Source organism: Onychomys torridus, chromosome 6 (assembly GCF_903995425.1).
Source record: "Onychomys torridus chromosome 6, mOncTor1.1, whole genome shotgun sequence".
In the NCBI taxonomy this organism is placed as follows: Eukaryota; Metazoa; Chordata; class Mammalia; order Rodentia; family Cricetidae; genus Onychomys; species Onychomys torridus.
Window position 1 is genome coordinate 84,823,897 of NC_050448.1, and position 13,677 is coordinate 84,837,573.

Sequence of the window (13,677 nt, forward strand, 5' to 3'; positions counted from 1 at the left end):
TAGCCAAATCTTGAGCTTATGGTACCTCTCTTAAGAATGCACTATAGCCGGGCGGTGGTGGTGGTGGTGGTGGTGGTGGTGCTGCTGCTGCACGCCTCTAATCCCAGCACAGGCGGAGGCAGGCGGATCTCTGTGAGTTCAAGGCCAGCCTGAGCTACAGAGTGAGTTCCAGGAAAGGTGCAAAGCTACACAGAGAAACCCTGTCTTAAGAAAAAAAAAAAAGTACACTATAAAGGTATCCATAGAAACAGAATGTACTGGCATAAATATACCTAGACCAATGGGGCAGAATAAAAAGCCTAGCAGTAAAGCCTCTACATCCAGCCAACTGACTCTCAGCAAAGAAAGCACATGGGAGCCACTGTAGAGGTACCCAACTTTAACCCCAGCACTCAGGAGGCAGAGGCAAGCAGACTTCTGTGAGTTCTAGGCCAGAGCTACAGAATGAGACCCTGTTTAAAAATTAAACAAACCTCTATGTGCCCCTTAATTTCTTGTCAGCTTGACACAAACTAGAATCATTTAGAAAGACGGAACCTTTACTGAGAAAATGATTCCATCAGATTGGCCTGTAGATAAGTCTGTAGGGTATTTTATTCTTTGCTCTTATTTTTTTTTTTTATTTTTTGAGAGAGGTCTCTACCATGTAACTCTGACTGTCCTGGAACTTGCTGTGTAGACCAGGCTGGCCTCGAACTCAAAGTGATCCACCTCGCTGCCTCCTGAGAGTGGGATTAAAAGCACGGGCCACCATGCCTGACCAGTAGGGCATTTTCTTGATTATTGATATGGGAAGGCAGAGCCTATTGCAGGCAGTGCCGCCTCTGGGCAGGTGGTCCGGAGAGGTCCAAGGAAGGTGGCTGAATGTGTGCCTGGAAAATAAGCTAGGAAACAGCATTCCTTCAGTGGTCTCTGCTCAGTACCTGCCTTCAGGTTTCTGCCTGAGTTCTTGCTGTGACTTTCCTCAGTGATGTACTGTGATTTAGAAGTGTAAGATAAACCCTCTCCTTGCCAAGCTGCTTTGGTCATGGTGTTTATCACAGCACTAGAAAGCAGTAATAGGACAACAGTGCTGTGGATTTCTCTCCGTATAAATAAAATGCTGTTTGGTCAGTGGCCAGGCAGGAAGTATAGGCGAGACAAAAGAGAAGAGAATTCTGGGAAGTGGAAGGCTGGGGAAGAGACACTGCCAGCTGCTGCCATGAGAAGCAACATGTAAAGACACCGGTAAGCCACAAGCCATGTGGCAAAGTATAGACTAACAGACATGGGTTAATTTAAGATAGAAGAAGTAGATAACAAGAAGCCTGCTACAGCCATATAGTTTGTAAACAATGTAAGTTTCTGTGTTAACTTGGTTGGTTCTGAGTGTCTATGGGCCTGGCGGGTGAGAGAGATTTGTCCTAATTGTGGGCCAGGCAGGAAAACTCTAACTACACAACATGCAATTGGCCAATGGGTATATGAAAGATTATCACTAACCATCTTAGAAGTGCAAATCAAGTCCACCATCAGGCATTACCCCACTGTAGTTAGGATGGGATTAAGACAACCATAGATGGCAAGTGCTGGTGAACGGTCTGGGGATGTAGCTCAGTTGGTAGAGTGTTGTCCAGCATGCATAAAACCCTGGATTTTTTCAGCACTCAATAAAAACTAGGGGTGGTGAATGTACATGCTTGTAATTAGATCATTTGGGGGTACACACCTTTAATACCATCACTTGGGAGGTAGAGGCAGACTCATCTCTGAGTTCAAGGCCAGCTTGGTTTACGTAGTGAGTTGCAGAACAACCACGGCTATAATAGATTTGCTTCAAAAAATATAAAAAACAAAAGAATACAACTACCAGCCAGGACTGGTGGCATGCTTGTAGACCTAGCTACTCTTGGGATGCCAGGACAGGGCTGCTTCAGCCCTACAGTAGAGAGATCTTGTCTCAAAACCAAACCAAACCATAGGATCTACCCAGCATGCATCAATGAAAATGAAATCAGTATTTTGAAGAGGTATCTGTACTCCCATAGTCTCATGTTTATGGCAGCAGTATTCACAATAGCTAAGAGATGGAATTCATTTAAACGCCCATCAGTGAATAAATGAAAACATCATATATGGGCTGAGTTGGCTCAGTGGGTGACAGTTCTTGCTGCCAAGCCTGGCAGCCTAAGCTTGGTCCCTGGAGCCTGCATGCTGGGGAGAAATGACTTCCACAGCTATCCTCTGGCCTTCACAAGCCCACAAGCACTTGTGCACACATACAAGAAAAACTAAAAATAAAAAGGAATAGCTCAGTGGTAGAATATAGTGATATTTTATTTGTATTGAAATGTGATTTTATTTGTATGTCAATAAAGTTGCCTTGAGGTCAGAGCAAGCCAGAGCGGAAGCTGAGCAGTAGTGGGGCACGCCTTTAATCCCAGCACTTGGGAGGCAGAGCTAGGCGGATCTCTGTGTGTTCAAGGACACAGCCAGCATGGAGACACATGCCTTTAATCTCAATAGCAACCACAGAAGACCTGGAGGTCTGTACAAACAGGCAGTGAGGTCATGTGGCTGGGTTTACAACCAATGAGAAAACAGGACAGAAAGTTTTTGAATAGACAGGACGCACAGAAGTAGGTCTCTTGCGGAGAGGAAGAACGGCAGAAGCAGTGAAGGGTAAGGTTTTCCGCTCTTGCTCTGACCTCGTGGTTTTTAACTCTGCAATCGGTTCTGTGTTTCTTATTTAACAAGCTGGATACATCTACAGTAGAATGTTTGCAAGTGTGATGCAGAAAATGTATTATATGGCTAGGCAGTGGTGGCGCACGCCTTTAATCCCAGCATGGGATGCAGAGCCAGGCACATCTCTGAGTTCAAAGCCAGCCCAGTCTACAGAGCGAGATCCAGAACAGGCACCAAAGCTACACAGAGAAACCCTGTCTTGGAAAAAAATGTACTATATGTACACAACTGTCTTAGGATTTCTATTGGTTTGATGAATCACCACGGCCAAAGCAACTTGGGGAGGAAAGGGTTTATTTGGCTTACACTTCCATATAGTAGTCCATCACTGAAAGAAGTTAACACAGGAACTCAAACAGGGCAGGAACCTGAAGGCAGGAGCTGATACAGAGGCCATGGAGGGTGCTGCTTACTGGCTGGCTTCTCATAACTTACTCAGCCTGCTTTCTTATAGAACCCAGGACCACCAGTCCTGAGGTGTCCCATCCACAATAGTGTGGGCATTGTGGGCCCTCTCCATCAATCACTGATTAATAATATGCCCAATTGAGGGCGGTGGTGGTGCACACCTTTAATCCCAGCACTTGGGAGGCAGAGGCAGGTGGACCTGAGTTTGAGGCCAGCCTGGTCTACAGAGTGAGTTCTAGGACAGGCTCCAAAGCTACACAGAGAAACCCTGTCTTGAAAAAACAAACAAAAATATGCCCAATTGAGAAAATGCCTCCACAAGATTAGCTTGAGTTTCCTTTCCCTCAGATGACCCTAGCTTGTGTGAAGTTGACATAAAACTAGCCAGCACAATAGAGTATACATCCATGAAGAAAGGATGGAATCCTGGTATGCAACATATCTGAACTGGGGAACATTGAATAAAGAGCACAGAAAAACACACAATCTTAGTCCTGTGGAGTCTAAACACGCTGCTCTCCTACAGGTTGATAGCACAACGTGATGAGCACAGGCCAGGGAGAATAGTGATGACAGATGGGGGAAAGGTTGGCCAGTTGCTATCCATCGGGAGAATTAAGTTCTGATGTTCTATTACAAAGTGAGATGATTACAAGCAACAACATTATCCTGTATGTAAAACGTGTGCACATGGGGGGGGGGACGACACGCTATTTGAGGCAGGTACTCTGACCCTAATGTAGACATTACACAATGTGCAAATGTACTGGTAACCCCCAAATAAGTACAATGTATATGCCAATTAAAATTATTTTTAGGGCTAGGGCAGTGGTTCAGTGGATAATGTATTTGACTCAAGAGTAAAGATCAGAGACTGGAAATCCACATAAAAGCCGGTGGGCACACCTATAATTGTGGATTTGTGTGTGTGTACAAATGGCTAGTTAAGACAAAGCTCCATATAGGGAGAGGATCTGCCTCAGAAAAAGAAATAGGGGAATGACTGAGGAAGACCTGAAGTCAACCTCAGACCTTCACAAGTACCTGTACATGTGCACCCCCACCCTCATACAACCAAGCACCCATAATCTCACGATACACACACATAATTTTTTTTTTTCTTTTAGCTCAATGTGTTAGCAAACTGGCTGCGATCTGAGCCCGGGAGGTAGAGGTAGGCAGTTCAGAAATTCAAGATCCTCCTCAGTTACAAAGTTCACCAGCCTGAAAAACAAAGACAAGAGACCTTTTCTTCATACAAAACACAACATCCACCTATAAGCCTTGATTCTTACACAAGCCATTCTAATTCCCTATATGGAGTTAAGTCCCTGGATCCTGCAGTTTTTAAGTTTATGTCCTCTAACGGACACATAACTCAGCAGAGGCTGAACAGTGCACAGTGCCTTTTAGCCCTAGGTGAAACGCTGCTAATACAAAGAAGTAACCAAGCAAGCCCAGCTTTAACAGAGGGGGAAGGGGAGAGAGCTGCAGCCGGAACAAAGGCCTCCACCTGCAGGCGGCGGCTTGAAGTCTGCTCTGGGCGCTTTCACCCTGGCTCTCCGCGTCAGCAGACGAGGCCCCAGAGCTCGGGCTAGGCGGCCGGGTCCTGGGGTCGGGCTCAGATCAGAATCGCCTCGGTAATCAGTGGCCGGGACAGACCCGGCCTCGTCTATCTGATCAATTCATCACTTCTGAGCGCCGGGCCCGCAGGACCGATCCCGAGACCTCGGGAACCGCGGCACTGCCACCGCCCAGGGGGCCTCGCTGCACAGCGCCCCGCAGAGGGGGCTTCGCAGGAGGGCTGCTTTTCATTTCGGGGCGGCCCGGCGGGGCGGGGGTCACGACCCGATCAAATAAGATCAAGGTGTAGGCGGGGGAGGGGCGCGGGGCGGACACACACACTCTCCTCGCACGCCCCACGCACGCACACACACTCTCACATCCACGCGCACACTCAGCCCACGCGCACCATGCACGCAGCACCGCACAGAACAGCTGCGTCCTTGCCCCGGCCGCGCTCCCACTCGCGAGGAGGCGGAAGTTGCACCCTCTTTTAAACACTCCGTCCTGTCCCAAAGGATTCTGGGAGGAACCACAGAGTGGTCGGTCAGGCGGCTTCCGCACACCATGTTTGCCCAGAGCACTCTCTTCTGCCTCCGTGTGGCTGGGAGGACCCAGAACAAAAGGACCGATTTCCATAAACAGAATTGGATTTTGTTGTGTTGTGTTTAAAAGTCTAAGTGCCTCGACCTAGTGTCCTTCCGCTTCAGCCTCTGGGTGCTGCGATTACAGTACAGGCAGGCAGAAAGCCTTTACTATGTATCAGTTTATATAAAATGTAAATGTTTATATCCCTGTCTACTTTTTCTTTGATATTTTCTTTGTCCTACATTAAAAAATATCCAGTTTCTAGCTATGAAATGATCTAGTCTCAGATTTATATGTGGATGATTTTATTTACCATGGGCTTAGCAACCCTGGATTACTACTAATAAGAGCATCATATGAACACTCTTCAAGGCGAGTCTTCTCCCTGACAATAAATACCATTTAACACATGTATGTATTGGCAGAGTGAGAGCATGTGTCATGATGCACGTGTGAAGGTCAAGGACAATTTTCAAGGAGTCGATTGTCTCCTCCTACCGTTCGAGTCCTGAAATCAAGTTCAGCCTGACCCCTTTGGTAGCAGGCACCTTTACCCACTGAGCCAAACATTTAATCAAAGGCTATTTGAGTAAAGAAACAGGGTATCTTTAAAATGGGGAAATGTAGGACTGTATCTACCTAGCCTCACTTCAAGTCTCCTGGCTGCCAAAAAATTGATGCTGAGCCTTCATTTACATTTATTCCATTGAAATAGATCTGATTTTTTTGCCAGACATGGTGGTGCACCTGAGAGGCAGAAACAGGTCAGATCTCTGAGTTCAAGGCTAGTCTATTCTACGTCACCATAGAGTGTATTAATATTTCATCCTCTTCTCTGTCCTTTAACAGTAAGGGCTGAGGGTGGCAAAGTAAAGAATTTTAGCCCTTAGTAGAAAATTATTTCTGAAACTGTAATTTTTTTTTTTTTAGACAGGGTTTCTCTGTGTTACAGCTCTGGCTGTCCTGGAACTCACTTTGTAGACCAGGCTAGCCTTGAACTCACAGAGATCAACCTGCCTCTGCATCCTGAGTGCTGGGATTAAAGGTGTGCACCACCATTGCTGGGCCGGAGCTTTAATTAGTACTTAATGCCAGTCTTTTGGCACCTTCAATAAACAGACATGGAAGAAAGTGCCCATCACATGCTCCAGAATCCCACTGGTTCAGATATTTTCTAAGGGCCTGGGTGATGAACCTGGTAACCTTTTAGAATGAAGCTCACTAATACTTTGTCTTTAATAGTGGGCCTGTTGGTTAAATGTATTAGAGGAGTGATCTACCATTTTTGACTCATATTCAGCTCCCCCAGGAAAAGCTTGGCCAGCACATCTTCTGTAACCTTCGTGGGGAACTCATCAGACGACAATATTCACTCAGGTGAGCCAACATGCTATGCTATGGGTAGAACCCAGGGGAGCACGGAATAGTTCAATAAATACACGTGACGAAGCAGACAGCAGCCACAGGGAAGAAGGTTTATTTTCAAGGACTGTGCCAACAATGGTAATAAAAAATGGTATTTCAACTATAAAAAGGAGCTGATTTCACTTGACCCTGGTGAGCAGGGTTCGTGGTGATGAACCTGAATCTGAAGCAATATTGCTACCCTCCAACTTCCACCTCTAAAGAACTTCCCCGAGAGGAAAAAAATTATCATTTTTTTCTTTGCCAAAAATGAGACACATCAGCCTAAATAGTAAATACACCAGGTTCCTATGTACCTGCTTACATAAAGTCAAGAGTCAAGAAGTGAAATAGGGTATTGGCTTCTTCATGTACTTTTTGGAATATTCTGGTAAGAAAACATCTTAAAATCTACCAACTTGGGCATTTGGGCCAAGAGGACCCATGAAAGAGGCTGTTTAAGAAATGAAGCTGCTCTACACACCCATGTCGGAGCCCTCAGCCCCATCTGAAAACAAGTCATTAAATACAAAGTAACTAGTGCTGAGCCTGCTTCCCACTGGACACCCGGTAGGTCAACAGGTCCCCAACTCACTCCCAGGATCTCTGCAGATCCACCAGATTTCTCTCTCCTGTTTACAATCCTCAGGCACAACCTCACTGCCATCTGCCCTATGGGGCAGTTCCTGGAGAGAGGTGCACACATGCCGTGCTTTACACTGCTACAATCAAAGACTCGGATGCATCAGAACCAGCGTAGCAGCCTTTGTTCTTGCAGCGTGTGCAGACAAGAGGACTTAACTTCACCTGCAAGTGAGCCATGGCGCTTGTCCACTCAAGCTTTATGATGGACAACTCAATTGGAACATCTGGGTATACCCTTGTGCATTATTAATATTAGACCTCCTCTTTTTTTAGACTGTTGTAGACTTTACACCTAACAGCTGATTCTTTTACAGACATAAGGAGGAAGGAATGGAGAAATCTTCCCTGTGAAGGTTGAGTTATCTAACATCACCTGTCCAGAAGTCCTCACACTCTATGGGAAAGCCCTGAATACTCAGCTGGAAAGCTCCGTTTCCCTTTACTCAGTAACACTCATTTTATTAATGGATTCTATGAGCTGTCCAATATGGTACTATCAGTGACGCGTCTCATTTCAATTTCTCATGGTCTTACAGTGAAATACTGCAGTATGAAGAAAAGTCAGAGTTTTCAGAGACACACCTAAAAATTGCTGTAACCCAGATTAAAGAACAAGCTTGTGTCTTTTATAACATGACAGAATTCCCATCTATACATACTTTCATAACAATAAATTCTTATACTAGATGAATTCCTAGTATATGAATTGATATACTAATTTACTTATCTCTTCTACCAGAACTTCAACTATATTAGTCAATTATTTATTCAATAGTTCCTTCCCCCAGCATTGGTACTGAAAACTGAGGACCAGTATTTAGCACTAAGTAATTTAGAAAGTATTATACAAGCTTTAGGAAACAATAAGAGTTGGTTCATTTTCTACATATCAGTTGGTCTGGTGGAATCTTCTTTGAGGACACTGGTGAGCAGAAAATGCTTCCTGTCTCAGTCACTGCTTCTACTCTCCAAAACAACAACCCTGGAATGCACATTCTTGGGTTCTCTTGGGAAAACCCTCAAGCTACCAGCACATGGCAATCTGTTCTCTCTATACTGAGAACCATACTCTCTTAAACTCCCACACGGGCATAGGAAAAACACATTTCAAAAGCCAAACCATTTCTTGGCCTTTTATAACTCCTATTTCCCATTCAGTCCCACTCTCCCTCCCAATTCACCAGATCCAAATTAGCCAATAAAGTCAAGCCTTAAATTATCTTCTGACGTACGCCTTTAATCCCAGCACTCAGGAGGCAGAGGCAGGCAGATCTCTGAGTTAGAGGCCAGCCTGGTCTACAGAGAGAGTTCCAGGACAGCCAGGGCTATTCAGAGATCGTGTCTTAAAAAGAAAAAACAAAACAAAAAGGTCTTCCCTTCCTGAAGTCTGAACACAGCTACATCCTTCTGTAATGAGCCTCAGTGTGAAAAGGTTCTGATGAGGGACTGAAGAGCAAAACAGATGACCAATTACAGGTTGCTTTTTTCAGTGTTGGGGACCAAACCCAGGATCTTGACAATACTAAGCAAATGCTCTACTACTGAGCTACTACCCAGCCCAGGTTTTTAAGCAGGAGGTACATAATTATATCACCAAGGGGTATGATTTATCTGGAGATATATGCTTGCTGCTGAGGGCTGATTAAAACAGAGATAAAAAAAAATGTTGGCTTTCTGGAGTCCCCTGGAGTAAAAATAATGTTCATGACCATGAGTTTCCCTACCTATGGCAGGCACATGCTGCCGTGTCATCTTAGGGACACTGATGATTTTAGCTGAACTCTCCTACACTGGGTCCAGGTTTCCGACAAGTTCTTCATCTTTATCCCCTTGGTTGGCGGTTGATGAGTGGGATACTTTGGAATTCATTTGATAAACAGGACGTAAAAGGCCATTACAATGCAGGCAATTGCAACAGCAGCATGCAGCCGGGTCCCAATCACAGCAGCTAGAAGACAAAAGTGAAGAGATGTTACACCTGGCTCCTCACAAAACCCTTGCTTCCAAAGCCATGTTCTGAAATCTCTAAAGAGAACCAACCAAGGCTTTCCAGAGTCTGAGAATCTTTTTGTTGTTGTTGTTTTGTTTTTTAGGTCAGGGTTTCTCTGTTTAACAGTCAGTCCTAGCTGTCCTGGAACTTGACTTGTAGATTTGCCTCTGCCTCTCAAGTGCTGGGATCAAAGGAGTGCGTCACCACCACCTGGTGCATCTGGGAATTTTTTTTTTTTTTTTTTTTTTTTTTTTTTTTTTGGTGTTTCAAGACAGGGTTTCTGTGTAGCTTTTTGTGCCTTTCCTGGGACTCACTTGGTAGCCCAGGCTGGCCTCGAACTCACAGAGATCCGCCTGCCTCTGCCTCCTGGGTGCTAGGATTAAAGGCGTGTGCCACCACGGGAGGGGCGGGGGAGATGTTCTTAAATGGTACATTATGCTCTAGGCTCTACATGAATTGCTTATCTCCTTGCCCCTTCTTACTTTTTGATAGACTATCACTATGTAGCCCCGGCTGGCCTTGGGTTTGTAGGCAGAACAAGAATGTCCTTGAACTCATGGAGAACTACCTGCTTGTCTGCCCCTGCTTCCCGAGTGCTGAGATTAAAGGCGTGTGCTGCCATGCCTAGCCTCCCTAACCCTTTTTGAGTCAAAAGCTCACTGTGCAATCTAGGCTGGACTTGAACTCCTGAGGGTCAGGATTATAGGTATGTGTCACCATGCCTCTCCTTATTTTACCCTACTTTGAAAAGAAAATAGTTACATAGGATTCCTGAGGAAGGTGCCCAAAATAACAAAGTTAATGTGTATAGATAGATAGATGGATGGATGAATTCATTAAGCTAAAATTAAGATTCCAATGTGTTCTGTTAAAAAAAAAAATTAGTGGATGGGCTGGAGAGTTGGCTCAGTAGTTAAGAGCACCTGTTGTTCTTTCAAAGGACCTGGGTTAGACTCCCAGAACCCACAGGGAGGCTCACCACTTCCTCAGGCATCAGGCATGCTTGTGGTGCACAGACATACATGCAGACAAAGTAGTCATATGAATAAAATAAATCTAAAAACATTTTTTAAAAATAGGTAGAAAAATATTCTTCTTGCTAAGAGGAATGTCAGGCCAGCATAAAATTATATAACTTGTAACATATCCCCACCTCACCCCGGACACAGAGTGTTACTATGTTGCCCAAGCTGGCTTCCTGACCTCCCCAGTAGCTGGGACTATAAGCATGTGCCACACCTGGAATTGTACTTTCACTTAACCCTAGAATACCAAAGCACTCCTGTAATCCCAGCACTCGGGAGGCAGAGCCAGGCAGATCTCTGTGAGTTCGAGGCCAGCCTGGGCTACCAAGTGAGTTCCAGGAAAGGCGCAAAGCTACACAGAGAAACCCTGTCTCGAAAAACAAAACAAAAAAAAGAACAGCAAATTTAAGATGCACCTCTTCCCTCCACTTTAGAAATGACTATTGTATATTATTAATGGACGCTGGCAAAGCACTTCCCACACAAGCATGAGGACCTGAGTTAAAGCTGCAGAAGCCACATAGAGCTGGCCAGAGTCACACACATCTGTACTCTCAGCACCTCTAAGCTCCTGGAGGCTCACAGGCCAGCTAGCCAGGTGTGCACGGCAGCAACCACACACCCACAGCACATCACACATACACTCACACACTAAAGATGAATCCAAATACAACCCCAGCCCCCTGCCTTCTAGTTTAGAGAACCACACTGCTGTGAAAGATCTATCTCCTCTCTGTGTCTAGAGAAGACCTTACCTTTGTAAAACACGCCCCAAACGCCCTTCTTCTCTGAGAGCAGCCAGGTTTTGAGACGAGGTACTTTCTTGAAGTAGGCACAGGTGCATACGAAGAGCAGACCAAACACCAGAATCCCGTCCAAGGAGTACACTGTCACACAAAGAAAAAGAAAAAGCCTTCGGTGTTGCTCTAGCTTGGGAGAGGTGAGCTTGCCCAGAGCTCAGGGCTGAGGTCACCTCAACAGCAGTGCCAGCACGCCACAGGAAGGGTCCAACAGCTGGCACTACTTCCCCAGGTGGTAAACAGCCCCTTTACCACTTCACTGCCTGCCCTCAGTACAAACTGAAAACGTGGACTTGTGTGGACCTAGTGTCTTGGGAGTAACTGGTGCTTGTACGAGGCTTTAAGGATCTTGAAAGTCTGAGCGTAAAGATTTACATATGTTCTTGGTATAAATCACTCATCTGATGAAGGAAGGCTCAATCTTCAGCCAAGTTTTTCAGATCTGCATCTGTTGATAAAGCATGTTGGGCAGACCAAAAAGCTTAATGGAAATTCCAAGAGTTAGGCTTCATATGGCTACACTTTCGCTATGTTCAGTTGATACTTCAGGCATGAGTCACCATTACAAATCAGATTCCTGCCAGAACACAAAGTGTGCATACGGGGTAAAAAGACAGGAAAAACTGATATCCAAAAAGTGCATCTGTAATGATACACTCCTTTAATAACAGCATTAGCAAAGCTCAGCCTAAGCTACAAAGGGAGGCCATGTCCTAAATCTGTTTTTGAGACAGGGTCCTGCTGTGGAGGCAGGGCTGACCTTAAACGTGTGGTCTGCCTGCCTCCCTCTTCCCCATGCCAGGCTTAGAGGTGTGTCACACACATCATACAAAGTCCAGTCTCAAAAAGAACAAAACAAAAATGTGTCTGGTGCTTAAATACCATGGAAAGCTCTTAGTTCTGTTTTATGTGTTATATAGGTAAGCAAAATGAACTATATAAAGGTAAATTTTATCCACTACACTAGAATGTTCTATTTCCTAGTCGACAGTATGTTTTTCTCTGGGTGATGCTCCTTTTCTAATTCTCTGTACTATGATAGGACTGACTCCCCAGGATGCTTCCAATGGATATTACACACACCCAGTGTCTGCCAGTTCCTGCCAGTTCTGGACTCCACTGTCTATCTTCCTCCAGTGGAACTATTTCACAGCTAGTTCCAGTACAACATGTGCTACTCTTTTGCTCCTATAAGTTCTTGTAGATCATGACAAACTTCACAAGGACGTGACATTTGACTCTTCAGTGTCAAGTCTATGGAAGTCTGGGAGAAATGCTTTCCTGAGTGCCTTAAAAGCTTTCTCACTTCTTTTGCTGTAAGACTGACTATAAAGGTCTTAATTCCTCCTCTAGAACTTGGAAATCATGGCTATAAAATTGTTAGAAGCAGTTTGGAAAAAATAGGTGAGATAAACGGGCGGGGGGGGGGGTAAGGGGGGAGTGCTCCATCAGTAACGAAAGGCGGCTCCTAAATCCACCCTTTGCAACATAAGCCAGAGGTTCTGGATGGAACCACCCAGCTAGGACTTTAAGCCAAACAAGTACAACCAAACCAACCAAACAAAAAACTTTGGGGATTGTCTCCATGCACCTTGCCCGCAAAGCGGGGAGTTTGATACCGTTTCTAGGTCCTCTCAAGCAGCCCACTGTCCAAAAGTATGAGACTTTAGGGAACTTGATGACATCCTCTATTCCCTGGGGACTAACAGCACCAATTCTAGGGTGACCGACCTCCCCAGTGGCCAGAACTAACTTCTAGGAAAGAAAAGAGAGAAAGGGTAATAACCAAAAAGTCAGGTGTGGGCACTAGGCAGCTCTTGGGAACACCGATGGACTTGAGAAGAGGGACCCTGGGAGAACGTATCCCAGACAGGAGCTAGGGGCTCCCCAAGGCCCAGGGGGGCTGGGCTGGGAGGGGGCGGGGGAACGGCCACGTCAGTCTAGCCCCGCCCGCCACGTTTGCCCCCCCATCCTCTACCGCCATCCTCCGCTCCGGCCCCCAGCCCTCACCGTTCGTCATGGCGGCAGGGCCCGGCCGGGATGAAGGGTCCGGGTTCAGCAGTAGCGGCGGCGAAGGCGGGGGATCCCGGCTCCCACTTTGACACTTCCCGATCCGGGACGCGGTGACGGGATGAGCCGTAGTACGCAAGCGCAAGGGCCGAGAGAAGAACGCCGAACTCAGTCAGACATAATTAGCAGATCGTCGAGCTAAGGACCCTGCCCGCGTAGTGTCTGCGTACCTGCGTAGTGTCTGCGTCCCGACGTAGCGTGAGCGTGAGGCGAGCGTGGCCTGCGAGGCTTCCTTTGTGGTCATGGCAACCAGATGTTTGCAGCTTGTGCCTGTCTGGCTAGACACACTGGACGGCTACCGTGTGTTTGAAAAATAAAGGCTGGAGGACTTGCGCTGTATATGTGTGTGTGTGTGTGTGTGTGCGTGTGTGTGTGTGTGTCTGTGTCTGTGTGTCTGTCTGTGTGTGTCTGTGTGTCTGGGAGAGCATACTATGCTCTCTTTCTCCATCACGCTGTA

At 46.0% G+C, this 13,677-nt stretch overlaps 1 protein-coding gene and 1 non-coding gene across 3 annotated transcripts; both read right to left on the reverse strand.

Annotated features, from left to right (window-relative positions):
• Positions 1-4,756: 4,756 nt before the first annotated feature.
• Positions 4,757-5,170, reverse strand: LOC118586474. The gene has a single exon (XR_004945357.1).
• Positions 5,171-8,655: 3,485 nt separating this feature from the next.
• On the reverse strand, positions 8,656-13,387 carry Tmem167b (transmembrane protein 167B). Of its 2 annotated transcripts, XM_036190731.1 has the most exons (4): positions 13,161-13,387; positions 11,055-11,237; positions 9,898-9,907; positions 8,656-9,283 (listed from the first exon to the last, which is right to left on the reverse strand). In XM_036190731.1, exons 1-4 carry the CDS (start codon positions 13,168-13,170, stop codon positions 9,121-9,123), a joined length of 366 nt encoding a protein of 121 aa, XP_036046624.1. In that variant the 5' UTR covers positions 13,171-13,387; the 3' UTR covers positions 8,656-9,120. The 2 variants fall into 2 exon arrangements, with proteins under 2 accessions (XP_036046624.1, XP_036046623.1); XM_036190730.1 differs by lacking the exon at positions 9,898-9,907 and having other exon boundaries at positions 9,133-9,283; positions 11,106-11,237; positions 13,161-13,367.
• Positions 13,388-13,677: the final 290 nt, after the last annotated feature.